Below are 14,834 nucleotides of genomic sequence, written 5' to 3'. Positions count from 1 at the left end.
TGTGAAAAAGTATCTGGCAGGCAAGGAAAGTTCTGTGTATTTTTTTAGGAAAAATTCTGTATCATTTTTCTCTATAATTTAAAGGATCTCTAAGACTTTGTACACATGTAAATATAAAAAAATAAAATATAATATGCACTGTAATTTTTAGAAGCTATATATTTTACTAAACATAGGATTACTCAGTAAAAATTTGCTTAATGAATCTGCCCTAAGAATAAATTTCTTTTTGGAGGGGTTTAAATGATACAAAGTAATGACTTAGTATTGTAATAAAATTTAATAAATTTTATTAAAAGCAGATTCCATTTCTTCACATAGTTAAGTAAGTTTTGTGTTTTGTTAAGCCCATTTTATTGTATTACTTCATAAGAGTAAGTTTGCTCAGTGAGACTGTCACTGATAAAGACATGTACAAAGTTAGCACCAAACAGCTATAAATGCAGATAGCCACAACGACCTTTCCAATATGTACAAACTCCCTTTACACATACACACATATATTTACAGCTAATAAATAACATTTAAAGCAAAAGCATTGCTGATATATATAGTGAAGTCTGTAGAAGCCAGAGTTCCCAGGGGCATACACTGATTTGATTCATATTTTCTAAAGTTGATGCACCCTTGCTCAAAACCCAAATCCAGAGAATTAATGAATTAACAATAAAGGGTGATGCCAACAACATGTCGCACAACATTTTATTTTTAGAGAGAATTCATTCCAAGCTGGCTGATGTCAATCACAACATTCATCCTATTTTGTACAGGCAAAACCATATTTCTCAGATGAAGGGCTTAAGTTTTGGCACCACTGGAACAATTTCTACTCCAATATGTTCCAATACATCTCTTGATCATTTACCTTCCAAGCCACGCTGAGGAATAATCATACATGTGGGGCTTCATATGTGAATATGTGTTCAGACACCCACACACATTCACAGTTTGGATTCCCAGCAATAGCCTCTGAGATATTTGACTTCTTTATCATTTTATAATAATATATAGAAAAGCATTCTGAAAATATGAGATCTAGTTTATAAATAATTGTTCACTCACTCTTGACTAGTTGTTAAAAACAACAACAACTCTCATGATATTCCATGTGATTATAACAATGGAGGATCCTTTTAACTGCCCACGATGGTTTTAAGCACTGCCTATGAATATATCCTGTAACTCTTCTATTTCTTTACTTAGTAAAAACAATCCTTGTCTAAAATTTGTAAGAGTTTGCATGATGCAAAATTTGACCTTGAACACATATTTTCTTATCAAAATTAGGGAAGAAAGAGACATGCTCAAAGTCTGACTGAAGCATGGCTGAAATAAGCCTAAAATTAAATAGTAACTATCATATATTACAGGACTTCAAATCAATGAATATAATTTTGAAAATCTGATAATAAAATTATTGTTTCATTTTCTTTCTCTGTAGTTAAAATTATGTGTAAGCTGATGATAACAGGCTCATTTTAAACGCCTATCCAGGGAAATTTGTTAAAATATAATCTTGAGACAAAGCAAGAAAAGGAAGGGGAAAGACTAAGCCATAAACAGTAAAGCCTATTAAGATTTAATTGATCTCAATATTATATGTCCTTTAATTTGTAACTTTTTTATGATGCAACCAACCGCAGGGAGTATTTAAAGCTTTAGTGCTTTATCAACTCTATTCTTCTTTCCTCTCTCCAAGTCACTAGTTCCTGGTTAACTCCTGGGCTACACCCCAATGGCAAGAGGATCATTCCAAGAAAGTAGGTATTTTGACTGAGAAGTAAATGGGTCCGACTCATGCCACAAAAAATCACTTTCTATATTTAGACTTGGAGAAAACTTTGAAAAGGTTATCAGTCTAGAAAATGCAGAATTCCAATTAAAATGCGAGGTTCTAATCAATTTTAGGCTATGGCTAAACTTACTATATGAAGAGGTCTGATTATTTTACCATGAGTCCAAACAATTCTTATTTCTTTCTCAAAGGACAGAAGGCAGTGCTTTTCATATCTGCTATTTTTTAATGTTGAAAGATGTGCTATTTGGCCACTCTACTTCTCAAATTGAATTAGCCAGTTTTCAGTATTTGAGACTGTCTCCTAAAATAACTAACAAGGCTATAGAGCTGGGATTAATACTCAGGAAAGTCCACCTTTAACCACCCAAAGCACTGGGCATCTTTTGTAAAAGTTACTTCATTCTTCATAGAATTCATAGGCTGTTCTTTCTTCTGTAGATTTCCCCAGTTTCTGAGAGCAAACAGAGGAAGAACGGCAATTTATTACCTGCTTAGTGTTTTATAACCCTTCCCCCCTCCCCCCACTACCTTCATGGTGAAAAAGTAGTCACCTGGAAGTTCAGAACAAAGGTTGTGAGAATAAACTGAATCAGAGGAAGTGGCAGGCTCATAGCAATAAAAGACACTCTAATATATACTTAGCCATGTCCTGATAAGCAGTATCATTTTCAGAAGACTGAACCAAATGATTTCAAAATTTAGGAAGATTGCTTACTTCTAAAACTTGTTAAATAAAATACCTATTTTTTCTTTTCTTGAGCATTCTAACGAGTTATATCAGAAAGTGAGAGAAAGAGAAGCTTTTATTTGATTGATTAGTCACAGAGGCGACAAACTGCAGAGGGTTATTAGTCTGATTCATAATTACCTCCTAGATAAAGATCAGATGTAAAACAAAAAAAAGCTCTCTAAATATATGTTGTTCCAGTAGTCTTATAATCAGATGAGGAATGTATCATAACTATCTCAGATAAAGTCTTATAACTTATATAAATAATATGACCAATATGACCAGAAATACTTTATAAACAGCTGGAGTTATTTCCTAATTTTTCGAGTTTTGTTTTTAAATTCACATTATATGTTTAGAGTTGTGGATGATTTGGAGAGAATGTATGCAGAGGTGTGTTTGTGTATGTTTATAGGTAACGTAAAAGCAATGTATAAAACTTCATATAGGAGTTCCTTTCAAAGAGTTAAAGCAAGTGTGAAATTGCCTCAGATTTCTGATGAGGAAAAACAAAGCAATGAAGCTCTTAGTAGAAGTCTCCACTTCGATAAATATTCAGTTATTCTCCCTGGCTCAATACCAGTAGCTACTCTCTATTTCAAGTTTATCTTGAGTGCTCTTACATTAATGTTTTCAATCCAGATGGCTTCATCTTGTCACTCAAAGTACGTATGTCATAATGCCATTATGTAAAAAAATATAAATATTACATGTGCATAGAGAAAGTCTGAAAGGATATAAATTAAAATGCTAGTTGGGGGTTGTCCCTGGGTGATAGTTACAATGATTTTATTATCTTTTTGCCTGTTTTCTCTAATCTATTCAAAATCCATAATTATCCATGGATAAACTATCTTATAAAATGGAAATTAAAAATAATAGAGATATTCCACATTAGGGTCTTTAATATACTTTTTTTGATTAGAAAATTCTTATTCTGTACTTTCGTCTATAAATGTAACTGGGAGAAGACAAACCGAAAGCAATTGGCTTTTCTATTTCCAGATGATGTTGTGACCAACTTTTCCCATTGTTTCTTATGTCACTGGCTTCTATGATATGATATGATATGATCTAAGCTTTCCCCCTTTATACCTATAAGCCATCAGCACCTGGCTTCTGGCAGTGGAATGAGTGGAGGAATGAAAGTGGCACACTTTGGGAATTCAGGAGGGGATGGGGAAGGTCACATGTTCAGTCTCTACTTAGTACTGACACTCTGGAATGATTCAGCTGACAGCTGCCATGTGGATTAGCCTTAAAGGTCAAGTAGAAAAGAGCCAGGCAGTTGTTTTGAGATGGAAAAGAGAACCATCTCCTAAACTCTAAGTCCACTAGCTTTCCGTCTTTGGGGGTTTTGAGATGGATGCTTGGTGGCTGCCCCTTTGGCTCTCTGTCCTGGAATCTGCTGGCACTTGGAGAATCAAGGAGGACTCGGGCTGCAGCTAATGTTCTGCTCCCCTGGGTACATCCTGGGAGGAGCTGCACCCACAGCCGCAATCACGGCTACTAACTTGTGTTGTATCCACTGCACATAGGGTCTGTAAATGGGGCAGTACAGGAAAAAGCAGAAGTGGAGATTTTGTGGTAGTTCAAGATGTAAAATAAAATCTAAAAAGTGCACCTGGGGTGAAGGTCAGAGCTGGCAGAAAGAACAGAAAGAAAAAGAAAATAGAGGAAGTACTGCCAAAAGCAAATGCACTGGTCTAATGTGTATGCAGGAGGCCTGAGAAAGGCCACCCGAAGGCTCTGATCACAAGACTCAGTCCAAGCCTTTAGTGCAGGGCTGAAGGGTAATGCATGAAGCAGCATCCCTCAGAGAGCAAGTTCAAGATACCCAGACAGCCTTAGCCCACGATGCTCACCAGCCAGACTTTCTATTCAGAGACTTGTCATGGCATTTCACAAATATCACAGGTGACTTTCCTTTCTGCAGATGAGACATCTTCTCCCTGGAACAGAAGATCACCCTGTGGAAGAAAATGGACGTGAGCACACCATATTGGAACAATAAAAATGTTCAAAAATAAATGGTTCAGTCAGGGCTGTTTCAATCCTACATAATCGTTCTGATTGTTTTGATATTTCCAATAATTACCTGTTTATACTCAGGCCATTCAGGTCAGCAACACATCTGAATCAGAGGGTTATCTGAGGGCTTAACCCACTGTCCAGCAGTAAAGCTAGGTCATCAGTACAGACAGGCACACAGACAGCACAGACAGCCTGGAACAGGCTTAAAATCACAATATTTTCACCAAAAAATGATACAAGATCAATTTTACCACTTCTTAGTGTCTGCATTAGGGAATTCACAAACTAGCCTTCAACTGGCCCTGCTGGAAAAACAAATACTCTGTATAGCCTCTCCATTCACAACCTCTTTTCCCCCCTTTTGGTTATAAGAGAAAATGACAAAAGAGAAATACATTATCAACACTTATTTATTTATTCATTGGTCATGCCTCGTGGCTTAGGGGATCTTAGTTCCCCAGCCAGAGATTGAACCCAGGCCCTCCACAGTGAAAACACTGAGTCCTAACCACTGGACCACCAGAGAATTCCTTATCAATCCTAATTTAAAGAGTCAGTTTATTTACAATAATAGTATACTAGTTTGCAAAATCCCTGTACATTTAGTATAAAATTTTAAATCTTATGGGGCTCTCTATGCAATTCATTTTATCTATGTGAAGTGGGGCTGGGAAGAGAGGATGAGATTATCTTGGAATCTTGTCCTTCTTGAAGAGGTTAGTTTTAATCTTTGAATGTCCAAGTGGCATCTCTGAGGTTCTCTGCATAACTAACTGTTTTGTGCTTGCAAGAATCAGTGCTAAATGAGAAGCTGAGATTCTTGACTTCTAATCTCAACTCTCACTCAATGACTGTGGCAATTCAGAGTTTAGGTTTTCTTTCCATAAAATGCAGAGATACCATTACTTCCCTAGTATGACAATAAAATAACACACCTAAAAAATGATAGGTGTAATTATCTAGGTAATGTAGTTTTAAAGACAAAGCTTACTAAAGTTTCACCTGAACACTGGAGCCTCCATAAATACTATTTCTAGGTAATAACATTAGAGTGAATGAAAATGAATGGAGACGGGCGGAGTCGAGAGGGGCGGAGTCAAGATGGCGTACTAGGAGGACGCGGAATTCGCGTCTCCTCACAACTAGGGCACCTACCAGGCACCGGTGGGGGACCACGGACACGTAAGGGGACTGGAGGAGCCCCCAGTGACCAGGTAGAAGCACAGAGAATGGGGGGAGTGAAGGGGGATGAGAAGTGGAGGCGGGATGGGACTGGCGCCCCTGAGGGGCGGCTGGGGGAGGGGAAGGGATCCCACGCTGGAAGGGGTAAATTGGGGAACCACTGGGGGGCAGAGGATCAAAAGGAAGCGTGGCCAGGTTTCCTCTGCCCACTTGGACCCCGAGGAACCTGCTGAGATCCTGGGCCTGATCCTCTACCCACCGAGGCCCCCTCCAGCCATGCTGGCCCTGAGGGAGTGGGAGGGTGAGAAGGGGGAGCAAAAACAAAGGCCAGACCTCCGGCACCCCTGAGGGGCGGCTGGCGGAGGGGAGAAGTTCCTACACCATAGGACCCACCCACCAGTGGGGTGGGGGAGACCCTGGGGGAGACGGTGGTCGTGGGACATGAAGGAATGGAAGGGAACGCAGCCAGTGCTTTCCCTGTCCACTTAGAAAATGGGAAGCCTGTTGGGCTTGCGGGCTAATCCTCTGCCCTTGGAGCCTCCCTCCTGCCGCGCAGAACCTGAGCCCCACCCCTACACCCCCAACCAGGGCCCCACCTCTACACTCTGAGGGCCCCTCCAATGTGCTCAGCCTAAACCCCACTCACACACGCTCACTCAGGGCCTTACCTCCAAACTCCAGAACCCCACACTCCAGAGGCCCTCCTTCCAACGTGCTGCCTCTCCCCTTCTGTGCACTTCCTAGGCAGAGGCCCCGCCCCACGCTTGAACGTCACCCCGCCTAGGTCCTTCCCCACGCTCAAGCGTCAGTCCCCCACCAGCCTAGGTACGGCCCTACCCAAAACCCCGCCCCTGCCTAAGTTCCACCCCCTGCCTAAATTCCACCCCCATAGCCAAGGATTTTTTTTTTTCTGTGTGGTTTTATTTTACCTTGTTGCAGTTGTTTCAATTATAGTTTTATTTTTTCCTAATATGTTTTTTATCTTTCTAATTTTATTTTTTTTATCCTTTGATATGGTACTGCTCCTTCCTTTCTTTCTGATTTCTTTTTTTGTTTTTAACCATGCCACAAAGCTTGTGAGATCTTGATTCCCAGGCTGGAGGTCAGGCCCGAGCTCCTATGGTGGGAGCTCCGAGTCCAAACCGCTGGACTAACAAAGAACCCCAGACCCCAGGAAATATTGATTGGAATGAGGCCTCCCAGATGTCCTCATCTCAGCAACAAGACCTGGCTCTATCCAACTGCCTGCAAACTCAAGTGCTGGATGTCTCAGGCCAAACAACCAGTAAGACAGGAATACAGCACCACCCATCAAAAAGAGAGAAAAAAAAAAAATGACAAAAAAATATGTTACAGACAAAGGAGCAAGGTAAAAACCTATAAGACCAAATAAATGAAGATGAAATAGGCAATCTACCTGAAAAAGAATTCAGAGTAATGATAGTAAAGATGATCCAAAATCTTGGAAACAGAATGGAAAAAATACAAGAAACATTTAACAAGGATCTAGAAGAACTAAAGAGCAAAGAGTGATGAACCACACAATTACTGAAACTAAAAATACTCTAGAAGGAATCAATAGCAGAATAACTAAGGCAGAAGAACGGATAAGTGAGCTGGAAGATAAAATGGTGGAAATAACTGCCACAGAGCAGAATAAAGAAAAAACAATGAAAAGAATTGAGGACAGTCTCAGAGACCTCTGGGGCAACATTAAATGCACCAACATTTGAATTATAGAGGTCCCAGAAGAAGAAGAGAAAAAGAAAGGGGCTGAGAAAATATTTGAAGAGATTATACTTGAAAACTTCCTTAACATGGGAAAGGAAATAGTCAATCAAGTCCAGGAAGCACAGAGAGTACCATACAGAATAAACCCAAAGAGAAACACACTGAGACACATATTAATGAAACCATCAAAAATTAAATACAAAGAAAAAATATTAAAAGCAGCAAGGGTTTGTGTTAACATACAAGGCAATCCATATAAGGATAACAACTGATTTTTCAGCAGAAACTCTGCAAGCCAGAAGGGAGTGGCAGGACATATATAAAGTGATGAAAGGGAAAAACGTACAACCAAGATTACTCTATCCAGCAAATATATCATTCAGATTTGACGGAGAAATTAAAACTTTTACAGACAAGCACAAGTTAAGAGAATTCAGCACCACCAAACTAGCTATACGACAAATGCTAAAGGAACTTCTCTAGGCAGGAAACAGAAGAGAAGGAAAAGACCTACAAAAACAAACCCAAAACAATTAAGAAAATGGTAATAGGAACATACATATCGATAATTACCTTACATGTAAATGGATTAAATGTTACAACTAAAAGGTAAAGATTGGCTGACTGGATACAAAAACAAACCCGTATACATGCTGTTTACAAGACACCCACTTCAGACCTAGGGACACATACAGACTGAAAGTGAAAGGATGGAAAAAGATATTCCATGCAAATGGAGATCAAAAGAAAGCTGGAGTAGCAATTCTCATATCAGACAAAATAGACTTTATAACAAACACTATTACAAGAGACAAAGAAGTACACTACATAATGATCAAGGGATTAATCCAAGAAGAAGATATAACAATTATAAACATTTATGCACCCAACATAGGAGCACCTTAATACATAAAGCAAATGCTAAAAACCATGAAAGGAGAAATCGACAGTAACACGATAATAGTAGGAGATTTTAACACCCCACTTTCACCAATGGGCAGATCATCCAAAATGAAAATAAATAAGGAAACACAAGATTTAAATGACACATTAAGCAAGATATTCTTAATTGATATATATAGGACATTCCATCCAAAAACAACAGAATACACTTTCTTCTCAAGTGCTCATGGAACATTCTGCAAGATAGACCACATTTTGGGTCAAAAATCAAGCTTTGGTAAATTTAAGAAAATTGAAACCATATCAGGTATCTTTTCTGACCACAACGCTATGAGACTAGATATCAATTACAGGAAAAAAACTAAAAATTACAAACACGTGGAGGCTAAACAATATGCTACTAAATAACCAAGAGATCACTGAAGAAATCAAAGAGGAAATTAAAAAATACCTAGAAACAAATGACAATGAAAACAAGACGACCCAAAACCAATGGGATGCAGCAAAAGCAGTTCTAAGAGGGAAGTTTATAGCAATACAATCCTACCTCAAGAGACAAGAAACATCTCAAATAAGCAACCTAACCTTACACCTAAAGCAATTAGAGAAAGAAAAACAAAAAAAAACCCCAACGTTAGCAGAAGGAAAGAAATCATAAAGATCAGATCAGAAATACATGAAAAAGAAATGAAGGAAACACTAGCAAAGATCAATAAAACTAAAAGCCAGTTCTTTGAGAAGATAAAATTGTTAAACCATTAGCCAGACCTATGAAGAAAAAAAGGGAGAAGACTCAAACCAACAGAATTAGAAATGAAAAGGGAGAAGTAACAACTGACACCGCAGAAATACAAAGGATCATGAGAGATTACTACAAGCAATGATATGCCAATAAAATGGACAACCAGAAAGAAATTGAAAATTTCTTAGAAAAGCACAACCTACCGAGATTGAACCAGGAAGAAATAGAAAATATAAACAGACCAATCACAAGCACTGAAATTGAAACTGTGATTAAAAATCTACCAACAATCAAAACCCCAGGACCAGATGGCTTCACAGGTGAATTCTATCAAACATTTAGAGAAGACCTAACACCTATCCTTCTCAAATTCTTCCAAAATATAGCTGAGGGAGGAAGACTCCCAAACTCATCCTATGAGGCCACCATCGCGCTGATACCAAAACCACACAAAGATGTCACAAAAAAAGAAAACTACAGGCCTATATCTCTGATCAACATAGATGCAAAAATCCTCAACAAAATACTAACAAACAAAATCCAATAGCACATTAAAAGGATCAAACACCATGACCAGCTGGGATTTTTCCCAGGAATGCAAGGATTCTTCAATACATGCATATCAATCAATGTGATACACCATATTAACAAACTGAAGAATAAAAACCATATGATCAACTCAATAGATGCAGAAAAAGCTTCTGACAAAATTCAACACTCATTTATGATAAAAACCCTCCAGAAAGTAGGCTTAGAGGGAACTTATCTCAACATAGTAAAGGCCATATATGACAAACCACAGCCAACATCGTTCTCAATGGTGAAAAAATGAAACCATCTCCTCTAAGATCAGGAACAAGACAAAGTTGCCCACTCTCACCACTATTATTCAACCTAGTTTTGGAAGTTTTAGCCACAGCAATCAGAGAAGAAAAAGAAATAAAAGGAATCTAAATCAGAAAAGAAGACGTGAAACTGTCACTGTTTGCAGATGACATGATACTATACATAGAGAATTCTAAAGATGCTACCAGAGTACTACTAGAGCTAATCAATGAATTTGGTAGAGTAGCAGTATACAAAATTAATGCACAGAAATCTCTTGCATTCCTATACACTAATGATGAAAAATCTGAAAGAGAAATTAAGGAAACACTCCCATTTACCATTGCAACAAAAAGAATAAAATACCTAGGAATAAACCTGCCTAAGGAGACAAAAGACCTGTCTGCAGAAAACTATAAGACACTGATGAAAGAAATTAAAGATGATACAAACAGATGGAGAGATATACCATGTTCTCGGATTGGAAGAATCAAAATTATGAAAATGACTATACTACCCAAAGCAATCTACAGATTCAATGCAATGCCTATCAAATTGCCAATGGCATTTTTCACAGAACTAGAACAAGAAATTTTACAATTTGTATGGAAACACAAAAGACCCTGGATAGCCAAAGCTATCTTGAGAAAGAAAAATGGAGCTGGAGGAATCAGGCTCCCTGACTTCAGACAATGCTACAAAGCTATAGTAATCAAGACAGTATGATACTGGCACAAAAACAGAAATATAGATCAATGGAACAGGATAGAAAGCCCATAGATAAACCTGTGCACAAATGGTCACCTTATCTTTGATAAAGGAGGCAAGAGTATACAATGGAGGAAAGACTACCTCTTCAATAAGTGGTGCTGGGAAAACTGGACAGCTACATGGAAAAGAATGAAATTAGAACATTCCCTAACACCATACACAAAAATAAACTCAAAATGGATTAGAGACCTACATGTAAGGCTACACACTATAGAACTCTTAGAGGAAAACATAGGCAGAACACTCCATGACATAAATCACAGAAAGATCCTTTTTGACCCACCTCCTAGAGAAATGGAAATAAAAACAAAAATAAACAATTGGGACCTAATGAAACTTAAAAGCTTTTGCACAGCAAAGGAAACCATAAACAAGACCAAAAGACAACCCTCAGAACGGGAGATATTTGCAAACAAAGCAACTGACAAAGGATTAATCTCCAAAATGTATAAGGAGCTCATGCAGCTCAATATCAAAAAAACACACAACCCAAGCCAAAAGTGGGCAGGGGACCTAAATAGACATTTCTCCAAAGAAGTTATACAGATTGCCAACAAACACATGAAAAGATGCTCAACATCACTAATCATTAGAGAAATGCAAATCAAAACTACAGTGAGGTTCACCTCACACCAGTCAGAATGGCCATCATCAAAAAGTCTATAAACAGTAAATGCTGGAGAGGGTGTGGACAAAAGGGAACCCTCTTGCACAGTTGGTGAGAATGTAAGTTGATACAGCCATTATGGAGAGCAGTACGGAGTTTCCTTAAAAAACTAAAACTAGAAGTATTATATGACCCAGCAGTCCCACTACTGGGCATATACCCTGAGAAAACCATAATTCAAAAAGAGTCATGTACCACAATGTTCATTGCTGCACTATTTACAATAGCCAGGGCATGAAAGCAATCTAAGTGTCCATTGACAGATGAATGGATAAAGAAGATGTGGTACATATGTATATTGGAATATTACTCAGCCATAAACGGAAACGAAATTGAGTTATTTGTAGTGAAGTGAATGGACCTAGAGTCTGTCATACAGAGTGAAGTATGTCAGAAAGAGAAAAACAAATACCATATGCTAGCACATATATATGGAATCTAAAAAAAAAGAAAAAAAAATTGTTCTGAAGAACCTAGGGGCAGGATAGGAATAAATACACAGACGTAGAGAATGGACTTGAGGACATGCGCAGGGGGAACGGTAAGTTGGGAGAAAGTGAGAGAATAACATTAACATATATACACTACCAAATGTAAAATAGCTAGTGGGAAGCAGCCGCATAGCACAGGGAGATCAGCATAGCACAGGGAGATCAGCTTGGTGCTTTGCGACCACCTAGAGGGGTAGGATAAGGAAGGTGGGAGGGAGACACAAGAGGGAGGGGATATGGGGATATAGTATGCATATAGCTGATTCCCTTAGTTATACAGAAGAAACTAACACAACACTGTAAAGCAATTATACTCCAATAAAGATATTAAAGGAAAAAAGAAGAAAAAAACATGTGAGCTACCTTTGTAGGCTAGAGATTAAGGCAAAATAACCATTTAAAAAAAAATGAATGGAGAAAAATAAATTTAATTACTTTTTTTGAGTCTCTCCTGCCTTTACTCTGATCTTCTCAATAGCAAAGCCGGGGCTGCTCCACCAGTTGGACCAGCTGAAGTATGAATCGCTGATCCATTTGAGTTTCAACATTAGCAATTCTCCAATATCCACCTCAGTGTAAATTAGAAAGGAGTATGTTTTATTTGTGGAAACTTCAGGCCTGAATAAAAAATCAACATATTTGGTTAGTTCTGGAAAGCAGGTTTTTTTTTTTCCTTTTACTTCCTCCTAAGATATAAATAGCTTTACTGTTCAGGGAGTATTTTTCAAATGCAAAAAATGTCCAACAAAATATGCAAGATGCATGTCAATGGCATTTAGTGTATTTTAAATGATATCTACACTAATGTGTACCTTTAATGTATTCCAACTTTTATCCTAACAATATGAACTATGTAATATAATTCTTAAGAGAAAAAAGTTCATAAGTCCACCATTTAGAGATATTATTTTCATTTTCATATATTCCCTTTCAATTTGTATTGATATGTGAACGTGTCCTTTGTTACAGTCATAGTGTACATAATACAATTCTCTTTTCTTTCTTTGTTCACTTCATATTTTATCTTTCACTTTTTGCCATGTTTTACCTAGTTTTCTATAATCACAGTTTATAGAGGCTAGATTGATTTTCTTGATTTGTTAAACCACAATTCACTTAGCCATTGCCTCAGTTTTGGACACTTGCTTTGCTTCTAATTTATGCTACTATATGTACCACTGCAATGAACATCTTTTGCCATATAGCTTTTAAAAAATTTTTCTGTTAAATATGTGTTTTTCTAGGTGTCCTATGCCTCTTCTGTTCCTCAGACCAATGATTAGAACAGGAAGCAGTACCATGATAAACCCACATGCTGGAGGTCATGTTCCGTGGCTACTCACAGGGTGAAAGGGATGTTCTCACTCTCGGCCACAGTGCCATACAGAGAGATCTCGAAGGCCTGGTTGTTGTGTGTATCACTCTCAGTCCCAGAAAAATGTATCTTTACTTGGTAATGGAAGACTGTAGAGAGAAAAGCAGAACAACCTCTGATCAGTCTTTATGGAACACTACAGCCCAAATAAGCAGGCAATTCTGAACGACAGACAGTATCTTACTAATGATCAACAGGAAGTGCTCATACATGACTATAATTATGTGTGGCTTGGAAAGATTTCTTCATGTCTGTACAGTGCTCACTACTAGAAAATTCAGAATTTGAATTCTACTCCCTTGCATTAAAGTGTGATTGTAGTGGATAGGAAGAATCCAGGTGTATCTGAATTGCTAAAGCCAACCCAGAAAGTAGTCAACTTTGATGGGGTACTAGGAAGATCAAACCAAGAGGCCAAAATTCCCATGAAGGTTTCACTACGAACTCCACCTTTCCTTGGCTGTTTTGTCCCTTAGCATCTGGAACAAGCATATTTGGTATTTTTTACTGTCACTGTATGTGACCATGTTTCTTCATGTTTCTTGGGTATGTCTGACCTCCCTACGCTGTATGTAGGCTCCTTCAGTTCAGAGGGTCACATGTACCTTCTATTCTCCACTGTCTAGCACACAGTCAGTAAATAATAGGCCCACAATAACATTATTTCATTAAGTCACCAGTGAGGCTGTAAAGACAGCCAGTTCCTAAAGTGTTCTGTATTAGAGAGAGCCTCCAGAAGCAGGTACTTAAACTTCCACACCTCCTCCTGCTCTCCCCATCTCAACTAAAAACCCTGAGTAGATGGGATGCGGGAGACGTTAAGGGATAGGAAAGGCAGCAGGCTTGCGACACAGCTGTAAAGGATGAAGAGAAAGAGTTTGGGTTAAATGGAGCCCTTGCAGGCATCGCCACAGACCAGAGCAAGGGAAGTCTGACTGCCGAAGTGTCCCCGGAGAACACTGAGGCAGGATGCTGGGGATGAGTGAGCCCTGCCCAATTCTTCAGAAGATTATGGTCTCCTCTATACCTGACACACACGTCCCTACTCTGAAAAGTCAAGGAAACTAAGGATTCCCTCATTGCTTAAAATGTTTCCTTGAATTATAGATGCTCCAAACCTCTGGACCACCAAATGCACCTCTAGATTCTAACAAACCACCTTAAAAATGGGTGCCTCTATCAGATATATTTTACCCTGGGAAACTGTTCTTCAACGCCATCTCTTCCCTCATACTTCCTCCTGGACTCCACATAAACTAGCCTTTCTGATATTAGTCCCTCTCTCTAGATTTATCTGATTATCTCCTCTTCCTGTCTCCCTTCAATTCCTGCAGGTCTTGCTCTGAACAAGCTGCCAAGTTTGAAATTCAACTGTGAACAAATTCATGACAAAATGGGAATATCTTAGAAAGTTTGGTATAGACTTCCCTCCCAGGAATAGTGATATTTTCAAATACAGGTGGTTCTTGCCTTCACTGAAAGCAGACTTCAGGAGTTTGCAAACTTTTTCTATAAAGGGCCAGATAGTAAATAATTTAGGCTTTGTGGGACCAAATAGTCTCTGTCCCAACTACTCAGCTCTGCT

At 38.5% G+C, this 14,834-nt stretch overlaps 1 protein-coding gene across 2 annotated transcripts in view; it reads right to left on the bottom strand.

Annotated features, from left to right (window-relative positions):
* Window positions 1–265: 265 nt before the first annotated feature.
* The window catches only part of LPL (lipoprotein lipase), a gene marked incomplete at its 3' end in the record, with an annotated part of 29,647 nt that continues 15,078 nt past the window's right edge, over window positions 266–14,834 (bottom strand). Inside the window, exons 7-10 of one of the 2 annotated variants that reach the window (XM_082656192.1) lie at window positions 13,218–13,338; window positions 12,310–12,492; window positions 4,394–4,498; window positions 266–2,249 (exon numbers count right to left, since the gene is read on the bottom strand). In XM_082656192.1, coding sequence (XP_082512318.1) covers window position 2,249; window positions 4,394–4,498; window positions 12,310–12,492; window positions 13,218–13,338 — 410 coding nt within the window. Of the gene's footprint in view, window positions 2,250–4,389; window positions 4,499–12,309; window positions 12,493–13,217; window positions 13,339–14,834 lie in introns of those variants that run through there. The other variant, XM_082656191.1, reaches the window with a different exon arrangement.

Source organism: Grampus griseus (genome assembly GCF_964374135.1).
Source record: "Grampus griseus genome assembly, chromosome: 6".
In the NCBI taxonomy this organism is placed as follows: domain Eukaryota; kingdom Metazoa; phylum Chordata; class Mammalia; order Artiodactyla; family Delphinidae; genus Grampus; species Grampus griseus.
This window is presented reverse-complemented; position numbering and strand designations above follow the sequence as displayed.